The sequence below is a fragment of the Colobus angolensis genome, unplaced genomic scaffold (assembly GCF_000951035.1).
Source record: "Colobus angolensis palliatus isolate OR3802 unplaced genomic scaffold, Cang.pa_1.0 Scaffold175, whole genome shotgun sequence".
Lineage (NCBI taxonomy): Eukaryota > Metazoa > Chordata > Mammalia > Primates > Cercopithecidae > Colobus > Colobus angolensis.
Genome location: NW_012114877.1, coordinates 3489267 through 3500778, shown reverse-complemented (window position 1 = coordinate 3500778; position 11512 = coordinate 3489267). Strand labels below are relative to the sequence as shown.

General features: G+C 50.0%; 2 protein-coding genes across 3 annotated transcripts in view; both read left to right on the top strand.

The window, feature by feature from the left end:
* HOXA3 (homeobox A3) overlaps positions 1–7567 on the top strand; it is a 34060-nt gene extending 26493 nt beyond the window's left edge. Inside the window, exons 2-3 of one of the 2 annotated variants that reach the window (XM_011938585.1) lie at positions 2989–3634; positions 5013–7567. In XM_011938585.1, the coding sequence (XP_011793975.1) occupies positions 3109–3634; positions 5013–5818 (1332 nt within the window). In that variant the 5' untranslated portion in view covers positions 2989–3108 and the 3' untranslated portion in view covers positions 5819–7567. The remainder of the gene's footprint in view (positions 1–2988; positions 3635–5012) is intronic. The other variant, XM_011938584.1, reaches the window with a different exon arrangement.
* Positions 7568–10997: 3430 nt separating this feature from the next.
* Positions 10998–11512, top strand: part of HOXA2 (homeobox A2) — a 2444-nt gene continuing 1929 nt past the window's right edge. Inside the window, exon 1 of the mRNA XM_011938645.1 lies at positions 10998–11512. Coding sequence (XP_011794035.1) covers positions 11303–11512 — 210 coding nt within the window. The 5' untranslated portion in view covers positions 10998–11302.

Sequence of the window (11512 nt, the reverse complement as noted above, 5' to 3'; positions counted from 1 at the left end):
TCCCGCGCCGAGGGGACCCGGCCGGGCCGCTGAGCCAGGCCGGGGGCTGGAGCCCGTGTCTGAGCCTGAGCCCAAGCCTGCGCTCGCAGCGCTCGTCAGAAGTTAAGGTAAGCAGGGCCGCAACCGGCCGCTCCCAGCGCTGAATGGCGGAGTTTACGTCTCGGTGATTTATGGCTGCAGACTTAAATCTCGGTTCAAGAAGAGTTCACAAGCCGGAGCTTCCTTCCCGGCAGTGACTGATACCCTTACACTTCGAGTTCAGGCCGCTTTCCCATCCCCGCCCCCACCTCTTGTCTCTCCCCTAGCCCAGCCTTAACTTTTCTGGGTTGCAGAGGGAAGGAGAGGTGGGCAGGGGACTCGGGGCTCCTATCCCACGAACCTGCTCAGATTTGGGGTGAGGGAAGGCTAAGGAAGAGGAGGGAATGGGAAGAGGGAGCGATGTCTGAAGGACGGAGGGTGAATTTGGGCACATCTTCCAGAGAGGCAATAGGGCTTGCTTCTTGCACTCAATTTAGCCTCTTCAACCCTTTTTCGGCTCTTGCACCTGGAGATTATTGTCCAGACACAGATCTTTGTGGAGGAATCTCCCCTCATCCCCGCCCTTGCTTGGCAGTGCAAAGCAAAGTTTCCTGGCTGGCAAATCTCCAACTTCTTTACTGGGTTGCAAACTTTGGGGGCTGGGTTGGGGTGCGGGGTTGTATGAGCTCCAAGGTGGTGGTCTGCTGACCTCAAACAATGGGAAGGATTTTGGTGGGATCCCAGAATCGAATTCATATTTTAAGTTTATGGGGACTGTTGTATGCTCTTTGATTTTCAAAGATATTTTTGTTATTTTGCAAAACAATGCACAACTTGATAAAAAGACTTAAGTAAGTAGTAGGCTGGTATAACCTGTGATAATGGATTAGCAAGTCACTAGAAATATTGCATGTGCAAAATCAACTTAATTTTGTTTTATCTAATATCTTGCTGTTCGAGTGTCTAATTTTCTTAACCTGACATTTTATTTTACACAAGCCTGGTATCTAAAAAATTTATAATGACCGACATTAACTCTGCCAAATGTAATAGGAACTGTTTTCAGTAAAAGAAAAGGAAATTGATACGTTAAATTGCTATTCAGTTTTATTTTATCCTTTATTTACTTTCAACCATAGTATGTGTAGCTTCCTATTTCCAAAAGAGGAACAATGCTCCGGGGCTCATGATCACTGACAATAACTCTGGATAAGGGATGCTGTAATTTTTAATTGAGGTTCTGGAAAATTAATTGTGCCTGTTTTGCAGATGTTGGTCAGATTGTTGGCTTAATAATGAAATCTAAAGGAGTCCATTATTAGCAATGGAATTATAATCATCTACTGGTAGATGCAATACATTATCTTTTTTTTCTAGTTAACAAAGCATCTAATATTCCTGGAAAACGTGAATAATTCTGGGACTCAATATATATAGTTGGACTGAATGTTAACCATTTTCTTTTGAATTTGTTATGATTTTCTTAAGTGGTCAGAGGGACTAACATTCCGAGTGTGTGTGGGGGTGAATATTTGAAACTCACATGGAACTTTTCTGTACTGAGAACTAGAGGTTGGCCATGCATTGGCTGAAAACAAAAAGAAAACAGATTGAACTTTTGCAAACTGCTTTCTAAATGAAAGAGGGTTGAGGGGGTTTTCAACTGCTTTTTAGATTTTCAGGGTTATCCTTTACTTGGTATTTCTGAAGCAGGTAAATAGGCCAAGTAACAAATATCAACAACAACAACAGTACACAAAGATCAGGAAACTCTGGCAGGATTTTATGGCTTGTGCTTCCATCCCTCGTCCGGAGCCAAATGACCCCCATACATCAAATTACATAGCAGTTTCTAAGACAGAACCTATTATCGTTAAGTTGGAAGGAGAGTTCAAGCCGTGGTCATGGAGATGAACGCTGGTTTTTCAGGTTCCTGGAGGGGTTTTTTTTTTCTCTCTAATCCATCATGTTTTAACAGGTAGAATTTGATAGTTGCCCCGAATAACAGCACCACAGAAAGTCCAAGATAGGAGGTTCTGGGAACCTCCTGTAATTGGGGGAAAGAAGTAAAGAAGTGGGGGTGGCTTGCTGGGAAGTGCCTAAGAAACAGGGAGAGGAAAGGAGTAAAGAACTCTCCAGGATTTTAGTTGTGACTTGCTGGGTGGGGTGTTACTGTTGTTCCCTCCCCCAAACACACACACACACACACACACACACACACACACACACACATACACACACGCAATGTGTTCCAACCAAAGTTTTCCCTCCCCCCTTCTTGGCCACAAGGGGTTTGTTTGGAGGAGGTGAGTCATATCCCCAACAAGGTGGATTAACTGCCTAACAAGCTCAGCTTCTGAAATCCAGCATAGTTGGATGGGGCAAATTGCCTGAAAATTTTTTGTGCAAACCTCTGTTGGGAGCAGGAAGGTCCAAGAAGGAGCTGGGTGGGAAGTTACTCCATGTCAGGGCTCTTTTGGCAAACATCAGTCCTAAAGCCGAGAAAACATTGGCGACCCAAGCTCCCCGTTGCCTCCTCGTTCCCTTCCCAAGATTCCCAGAGTGGAGGAGTCTTGGGCCCTCTGGAGGAGGCCAAGGAGCAGAAACTAAGCGACACCCCAAGTTTCTTCTTCCCTGGAAAAGAAAGCTCCCAGCCTTGTTCCTTTCTAGCCTATCAAGCCGTTTTCCTTTTGGACCCCGGCTCCTGAGAGTCGGCTTCCAGCCCTCATTCATTCTCCTTCTCTCTCCCCGGAAAATCCCCCAACTTCAGACGCAAGTTAAGCAAACATTTGTAGCTGCCAGTAAATTCCAGCGGTTTTTTTATAGCGCGGCTCCCTGCGCCCGGGGCCAAGTCGTGCTGCTAAATATTGCTGACCACTTTTTCTTTTATGGCTTTCATGTCACTTAGCTATTGAGAGTAAGATGGATTTGCGCGGAGCCCTCACCGCGCTGCGCTTCTCGCCCCCCCAGGTCTGCGCGGGGCGGCCATTGGCGGCGGAGTGTCACGTGACCGCGGGGGCGTGCCAATGTGCGCCCTCACGAGTGTCAAACCCCTGTCAGAGTGTGCGATCAAGATCGTGAAACAACGCGATGCAAAAAGCGACCTACTACGACAGCTCGGCGATCTACGGTGGCTACCCCTACCAGGCAGCCAACGGGTTCGCTTATAATGCCAATCAGCAGCCGTACCCGGCGTCCGTCGCTTTGGGTGCCGACGGCGAGTACCATCGACCCGCCTGCTCCCTCCAGTCTCCCTCCAGCGCCGGGGGCCACCCCAAGGCACACGAACTGAGTGACGCGTGCCTGCGCACCCTGAGCGCCCCACCTAGCCAGCCTCCAAGCCTGGACGAGCCGCCCCTGCACCCGCCGCCGACCCAGGCCGCGCCCCCTGCCCCACAGCTGCCTCAGCCCCCACCTCAGCCCCCTGCACCTACCCCTGCCGCGCCCCCGCCTCCCTCTTCTGTCTCCCCACCTCAGAATGCCAGCAGCAACCCCACCCCCGCCAACGCCGCCAAGAGCCCCCTGCTCAACTCACCCACAGTGGCCAAACAAATCTTCCCCTGGATGAAAGAGTCTCGACAAAACACAAAGCAGAAAACCAGCAGCTCTAGCTCAGGTAAAGGAGTGCCTTCTGGAAGAGAGTCCTCTGGCCTGGCTCCTGGTCCCTGAGCTACTGCCCACGACATCCAGCACAGCCTAGAAGCCATGGAGCATATCTGGAATTCACTGCTCCCACACCACTGCCCAACAAAAAGGTTTTCAGAGTCTTTGCAACTTAGGAAGGTGATAGGCCTCTGTAGGCTGGAAAACCCCAGAGACCTGCTGGGAGTCCCTTTGGACTTCTCCAAGGGCAAGTAGGGTCTAGTGCAGTTGGAATCCCTTCTTGCTCCACTCTTGGAGTTAGGAGAAACAACCTGAGCTCCACTGTCTATCTTTTTAGCATAGCTCTTCTAATAAAACAGTGACATCCTCCCTATACTACAATGTGGCAGAATAAAAACAGGCCTAATCACCCTCCAAGACAGAATCAATGCTTTGCCTATAATCAGCGCCAATTTTTGCTTCAGCAGATGGAGTGGCTGCCTTACCTCTGGGAAGACCCTACTCAGACTTAGTACAATGAAAGCAGCCAAAGATCTCCTGGAGGAGGGGGATGCAGAGTTGTCATCCTAATGGGAACCACATGGGCCTCCTGGAAGCAGGCTCCAGTAGAGGAAAGGCCCCAGGCCTTAGGCTTCCTAGCATTTTGGTTACCTTTGCCCCTGCCTTCTCCAGTTGCCAGTGCTCTACTCTGAGCCTGAGCATCTGAGACCTCCATAGCTAGGATCTGGGCGGTCAGGGAGGACAGAAGGGTACAAGATTAGTGGACAAAAGCTGGGGCAGGCTGCTTGATGACATAGGGAACCCTAAAGAATAGGACATGGCATGAAGGGCCTAGGCCTCCCCACCAGAAATACCTTCAATGGGATCTCTTCTTTGGGCCTTCTCTGCCCGAGGTTTCCAGTCTGCCCATCTCCTCTGGGTAGAGAGAAAAAAGTGGCCAGTTGAAGCTGCTGACTAATTATTGTCGGACAGTGTGGGAGGGGAATGAGTGTGTACATTAGGCTTCCCACATTTCAGTTACTGTGAAGGGAATGGAGATGCTGAGACTGGCCCACAGGGAGGCTGTTGTCCGATAGGCCAAAGGGACCAGTAAATGAGTCAGAAAGTTAATAGCTCTAAAAAGAAAATCCAGACCAGGAAGGCAAACCGGGAGTTCTACTTCTCTGTCCTTTCCCCCTTGAGAAGCCTGTGATTTGCTCCTTGGCTGAATGGAGAGTACCACTGTTTTACCCACCAGGAGAAGCGAAGAGCACCTAGTTCCTACTTCTCTCTGGGACCTGACAGATTCAGGAACCTTTGGGGCCTGGTGGAAGGAGGGGCCGGGCTGGGTCAAGGGCTGGGCGGGGCCGCGGCAGCCCCTGACGCCGCTCTTCCTCTCTCTGTCCTCGCAGGCGAGAGCTGCGCTGGCGACAAGAGCCCGCCGGGGCAGGCTTCGTCCAAGCGCGCGCGCACGGCCTACACGAGCGCGCAGCTGGTGGAGCTGGAAAAAGAGTTCCACTTCAACCGCTACCTGTGCCGGCCGCGCCGGGTGGAGATGGCCAATCTGCTGAACCTCACTGAGCGCCAGATCAAGATCTGGTTCCAGAATCGCCGCATGAAGTACAAAAAGGATCAGAAGGGCAAGGGCATGCTAACCTCATCGGGGGGCCAGTCTCCAAGTCGCAGTCCCGTGCCCCCCGGCGCCGGTGGCTATCTGAACTCTATGCATTCGTTGGTCAACAGCGTCCCGTACGAGCCCCAGTCGCCCCCGCCCTTCTCCAAGCCCCCCCAGGGTACCTACGGGCTGCCCCCCGCCTCCTACCCTGCATCCCTGCCCAGTTGTGCACCCCCACCACCCCCACAGAAGCGCTACACGGCGTCAGGGGCGGGCGCAGGGGGCACCCCCGACTATGACCCGCACGCTCATGGCCTGCAGGGCAACGGCAGCTATGGGACCCCACACATACAGGGAAGCCCCGTCTTCGTAGGGGGCAGCTATGTGGAGCCCATGAGCAACTCCGGGCCAGCCCTCTTTGGTCTAACTCACCTCCCCCACGCTGCCTCGGGCGCCATGGACTATGCGGGCGCCGGGCCGCTGGGTAGCGGCCACCACCACGTGCCGGGGCCTGGGGAGCCGCACCCCACCTACACGGACCTTACCGCCCACCATCCTTCTCAGGGAAGAATTCAGGAAGCACCCAAGCTCACCCACCTGTGATGGTGGGCTCGGGGCTACGCGCCAGGAGAGTCTCCCCCCACCCACCTTTTTTCTTTGGTTACTTTTTTTTTTTTTAAGGTTCTTCCTGCCCTTTCCTTCCTTCCTTCCTTCCTTTTCTCTCTTCTCCGCCCCCGCACTCCGTTTCCTGGTTTCCCCCCTCGTTGGTAAGGCGTTTTTACAGTTTATGTGACGTAGCAATCTTGGTTGCTGGAATGGCTGTATCAGTAGCGATATTTATCTCTTCCTGCTCCTCGATAGGCCACTGGCCCTGCACCCTTTACCTTCTCCACTCTTTGATCAGAAACAGGGTATATGAACAAATTTTCTAGTCGAGTTTTCAATGTGAATTTGTTCGTACATTATGGCTCCCGAGGGGAAGCGATTACTTTTTTTAATTTTAATTTTTTTAATTGCACTTCTTGTAAAGAATGAGAAAAAAAAATCAAAGGCGCTTTGAAACAGGGCTCCCTGTGCAAGGATGATTAAGTGTACGTCTTTCCGTGTGTGTATGCTGGTGAACAGTCAGATTTATTTATATTTTTTTGCAAGCATTGAATAATCTAAGTTTTAAATATTATTTATCCCCATCCGTTCGTATTTATATTAAAGAAATTCTGTACCCTGATGGTTCAGAGGGTTCTTGGGCCTTTTGTTCAATTGTGTATTGGCGTACTTAGAGTTTTTTTTATTTCAAAGGGAAATATAATTCCTTTAAACGGTAATGATGCAATAAAACCAGAGAAAATCCAGCTTTTGAAAACAGTGATTTAGGTTTGTAACATTCGGCAAAACTGAAAAAGAAAAAAAAAATCTGTAAACGCAAAAAATACTAGATTTGTTTTGAGAATTCTACATTCCTTGCTGCTCACATTCTGAGAAACAAAAAGAAATAAAGTTTTTATTCTGAATAATATCCGTGTTAAGAAGGGGTTCTTTGGCCGAAGACGTGGGTCTGCGTGGAATTCAGGCCGAGGCGAGCCGGCAGAGCAGCCCTCCGGCTCCAGCATGGGGCCTGGCCAGGCTATTCGCTTGGAAGCTCGGCGAATTCTCAGGATGGCGGCTGGGGCTCCAGACGGCTGCGGCAGCTCTGGTAACGCCGTGCGGCCGGCCCGCTGGGCTGCCCGGTTCCCAGCTGCTGCGGAGGTAGGCCGAGGGCGCAGGGGCTGCCGAGAGCCGTGCTCTGAAGAAACAAAGACAGCCCGGCCCAAGGCGCAGCGGGAGCGCACAGGTGCCCCGCGGCCGAGCCGGGGGATAACGCAGGGCGGTCTTCTGCTCCACGCTCTTGGCTCGGGTCAAAGCGGACCAACTAACGCCTAAACCTCGGGATTAGCCAGCCGCGCAGAGGATGCCGAGCACTTTCCGGGAGCAATCAGACTCCTGGTCTCCTCTGGGATGCTTCGCAGTCTATTACAGGGTCAGAAGGAAAGAATGGTTCCTAAAATCTGCACGAGGAGCGAAACAGTTTGAAAGGGACTGAGGCTCACCCGGGTCTCCAGCAAACGGAGGACTGAGCTGGGGAGAGAAACGGAGGACTGAGCTGGGGAGAGTCACCTGAGTCAGTCCTTCCCTGGACTGCCTGAATCCCAGCATCAGCTTCCTACTGAATGTAGTATTTGGCATTCTCTGAATTTATTTCCTCTCCTCCCCTCCCAGCTTTCTTTTTATGGCCCCAGCGGGAGGGGGAGAGAGCAAGGAGATTGGTATCTTTGTAATAAAAATGCAATTTTATAAGTACTTTTTTGATTTGATGTTACACGAGCTAAATATTACATTTCCACTCCTGGATTTAAGATAGGGCTGCTTACTGACTCGCTGGTAGAGGCAAAAGAAGGCACAGTAAAGGGAAATATTTTCATCTTCAGATTTAAGGATTCCTCGAGAAAGGAATCAAATTCAGAAAATGCAAACGTCAGACCTGCATCCCTATCATCACCCGCTTCAGAGCTAGAAGTGAGGAACCGCATTTGTCTGGGAATCAGGAGCATCGGATGTGGGAAATAAATCCCTATTCTCCCTGGATTGTATCTTTCAGAGGCAGAAGTGGAAAATGTCGCCATTTTGTTTGCAATCCAAAATATCCATCATCATGGCCGTTATCTTCCCCCTGTGAAGCTCCCTCAGATTATTCTTAGAAGCAGGCACTGGAGCCATTTCTGGGTACTGCTGGGTACCAACGAGCTGCTTTTAGAGAAACTCCTCAGTTTAAGGAAAAGGCTCGGAGTATGCCAAGCCAGGCTGCTGCGGAGAGCTCAGTGTTTCTCTCACACCCAGAGGTGCTTTCCCCATATCTGTCCTAAGGCTGTTGAGATATATATATCATATATATATCTATCACATATATATATTAAATATTATGTATATCCTTTTTAAAAAAAGAGTTTGGGCTATGGGAGAAATAGATTTGCTCTCCGCACCTCAACCTCTGTGCCAAAAATATGGCGCACCTCAGAAATGCAGAGGCTGCAAAACCAGGCTTTGTGAGGACTAGAGCTTCCACCTTTTGGTCACACTGGGCAGATACAGGAGTCTTCTTTTAAGTAATCAGTTTAGAGACCCGTGTAAAATTACCTGGAAAAATAAGGATCAGCTAGTAAAATTACCTGGAAAAATAAAGATCTTCACCTAAGGATGAAGATCTTTCAGGGATATCACTATTTGAACCCATTTCTGAAATCTACTCTTTAGCTGAGGGAGGGATGGTTTGGAGGCTTCCTTCTTCCCCCAGGGCTAAGATTTTAAAATGAGATTCTAATGTGATTTCCCATATCTTACCAGTCAAGACATTCATTTTGGCTTTCAAAGAAAAAAGTATTGACTTCAGCCCCCCAGTTTCCTAGATATTAAAAAGAAATCCTTATTAAAATATCTCATGAGTTAAAGTAATAGACTTGGGGAAGATTTCAGCGTTGAGTGGTCGAAGAAAAGGGTTTTCTTCCAGATGGTATTTGAATTAAGGCGGCTGAGGCGGCAGAAACCTCTCACCCACGCAGCCCCTGACAAAGCCTCAGAGATATGGGGGCAGCGCTGCTCCCTCTCTCTGCACCCCCCTTCCCTTAAGCCTGTAATATTTTCTGGTAAAAACAAATGCCAAAAGCAGCCATCCCAGAGTCCGCAAAGCACCCTTCCTAAAAGGAGCCCTAATCCTTTTCACTGCCAAAATATATATTTTTTAAAGACTAGTTTTCCTTATTTACTTGCATTTCCTGCTCTCCTCTTTGCTCAGTCACATTTTATCTTGGAAGGAGCTGGAAGCTGAAATGTGTTCTTAAGGGCTAGAAGCTGTCAAGGCTTTTGGTGAGCAAGATTGATCGCGCCCAGACTTCCTTCGGAGCTTTGTTTGGAATAAAAGCAAGAAAACTAAAAAACCTCACATTTTCCGAAATAGCATCTCCATCTGCAAGGCAATGCTCTGGGCTGGTCAATGATACAGGCCACTTATTTCTGATTTCCACCCCAAACCCTCTTTGATGCCGACCTCAGAGATGGGGTCCTGCCTTTGCTCCTTGGTTGTCCTTTCTTGTTTTCTACGTAGATTTTTCTCCCCCTCCAACCTCTCTTTCCCTGGCCATCAGAATGATTTATTTTCCTGCCACTGATGCCTGCCGGCCTGGGGGACTCTGATCACTTGGTCTATTTCAAAGGAAGCAAAAGCGAATCACCATCCTTAGGGTTTGGGGGGGAAAAGAGGTACCTCCAGATCTACCTCTTAGCCTCCTTACCTCTTTCTGGCTTGGTGGATTTTTAAAAATTATTTTTTGGTACCTAAAGGTGTTATCTTTTGAACCCTCTAGCACCGTCCAAGATGAGCTCAGTCTCAAGTCTCCGAATTGGAAAAAAGAGAATGAAGGAGAACGAGAATCTTTATAATTCCTCCTTGGGTCGCCTCCTCTCCCCCGCAGTGCTGTTTCCCACAACAGAACCCGGAAGCAAACATCCCCGGTGCCCAAGGATCAGGAAGGTGTGGGAGGCAGTTCAGGCTGCCAGGGAGCACTCGCTGTATCTAAACCAACCAGCCCCCAACCAGAGCGTCAAGGACAAGAAGAAGGGTAGAAAAAAAGAGAGAGGGAGGGAGAGAGAGGAACAAGCATCTTCTCTTTCCTTGCTGGTAACTTCCAACAGACTTTCTGGAAATCGGAAATACTCACCGCACCCGAGCCCTACGGGTATGAAACCCAGAATGCCAGGAGCCGCACGCGCCTGCTCGAGGCGGCAGTTTTTTGGCTGGCCGCCGCCCTGGCTACGGGGATTTGGACACATGGACCTGGGGTTGTTGTCTCGCTTGGCACATGCATCTTTCTCCAGCCACTCCTGAGAAGTTGATGGCGCAGGAAGGTCGGGAAGCTTTGAGAGCCTCCTCCCGTTTTCCGCTTCCCGCCGGAGCCAGATGCAAAGCTGCCGTGGAATAGCCTGCTAACAATGGGCCGGGGGCACAGACTCTGGGCTGGACACTGGGAGGGGGGCGAGAGGCTGCGGGAAGAAGGGGAGGCGGACATAAGAGAGAGGGAGGGAGAAAGGGGGAGAAGAGGAAAAAGAGGGAAAGAGACAGGCAGGAAGCAAAACAGACCGAGAGAGATGTTTTGAGATCCAGGAACTAACTGGTTTCAGGAAAAGTGAAGGAGGAAAAGGGAAAGAAAAGGAGGACCCCCTCCCAACCAAAATCTTTCTTTTCTTCTCTCTTTTCTGTCTTCTCTTTCTCCATCTCTCCATCTCTCTCTTCTTCCCTCTCTCTTTATTCTCCCTGTCGCATCTCCTCTCTCCCTCTGCTCCTTTCTCCTGCTTTAACAGAACTTATGTGGCTGGGATGCAGGGCCCTCGGGTGTCAAAACTTTGAAGATTAATGGATTACTTTGTTAATGACTGCAGGCGTCAGACTGAGGTGCTTAAATGATTTGTGAGGTGCGAGGCGTCTTCCCGACAGTCCCAAACAATGCGCGGAGTGTGCGGGGGAGGCAGAGGGCAGCCGCCGGCGGGACCGACAGCAGGGCTTACACTCGCGCACATTCACACACACACACTCCCAGGCGCACACACCAGATCCTTGCAGATCAGGAGGCGCTCAGGCACCCTCGCCCCCACGTACTCCGGGACATCCCCACCCACACCAACATATATGTATTTTTGCCCTGAAAAAAGTGTAAATAAAGCCTCGCTGGCCCCCAATGAGGCGTTCCTTCCCGACTTTTTTGGATCAATCAAACAGACAGTGGCTTCTTTTGATTAAAGCCCAAATTGTCATTGGGCAGAAGCAATCATGTGACAGCCAATTCGGTCCAATTTCAACCTTGTCTCCATGAATTCAATAGTTTAATAGTAGCGCGGTCCCCATACGGCTGTAATCAGTGAATTAGAAAAAAAACACCCTAGCAGCGATATTCTATGATAGATTTTTTTTCCTCTGCGCTCGCCTTTTTCCTGGGCCTTGCCCCCCCAAAGCCCCTCCAAAAGAGGGAACTTTTTCTCTGAGGGGGCTCCAAGGAGAAGGCCATGAATTACGAATTTGAGCGAGAGATTGGTTTTATCAATAGCCAGCCGTCGCTCGCTGAGTGCCTGACATCTTTTCCCCCTGTCGCTGATACATTTCAAAGTTCATCAATCAAGACCTCGACGCTTTCACACTCGACACTGATTCCTCCTCCTTTTGAGCAGACCATTCCCAGCCTGAACCCTGGCAGTCACCCTCGCCACGGCGCTGGC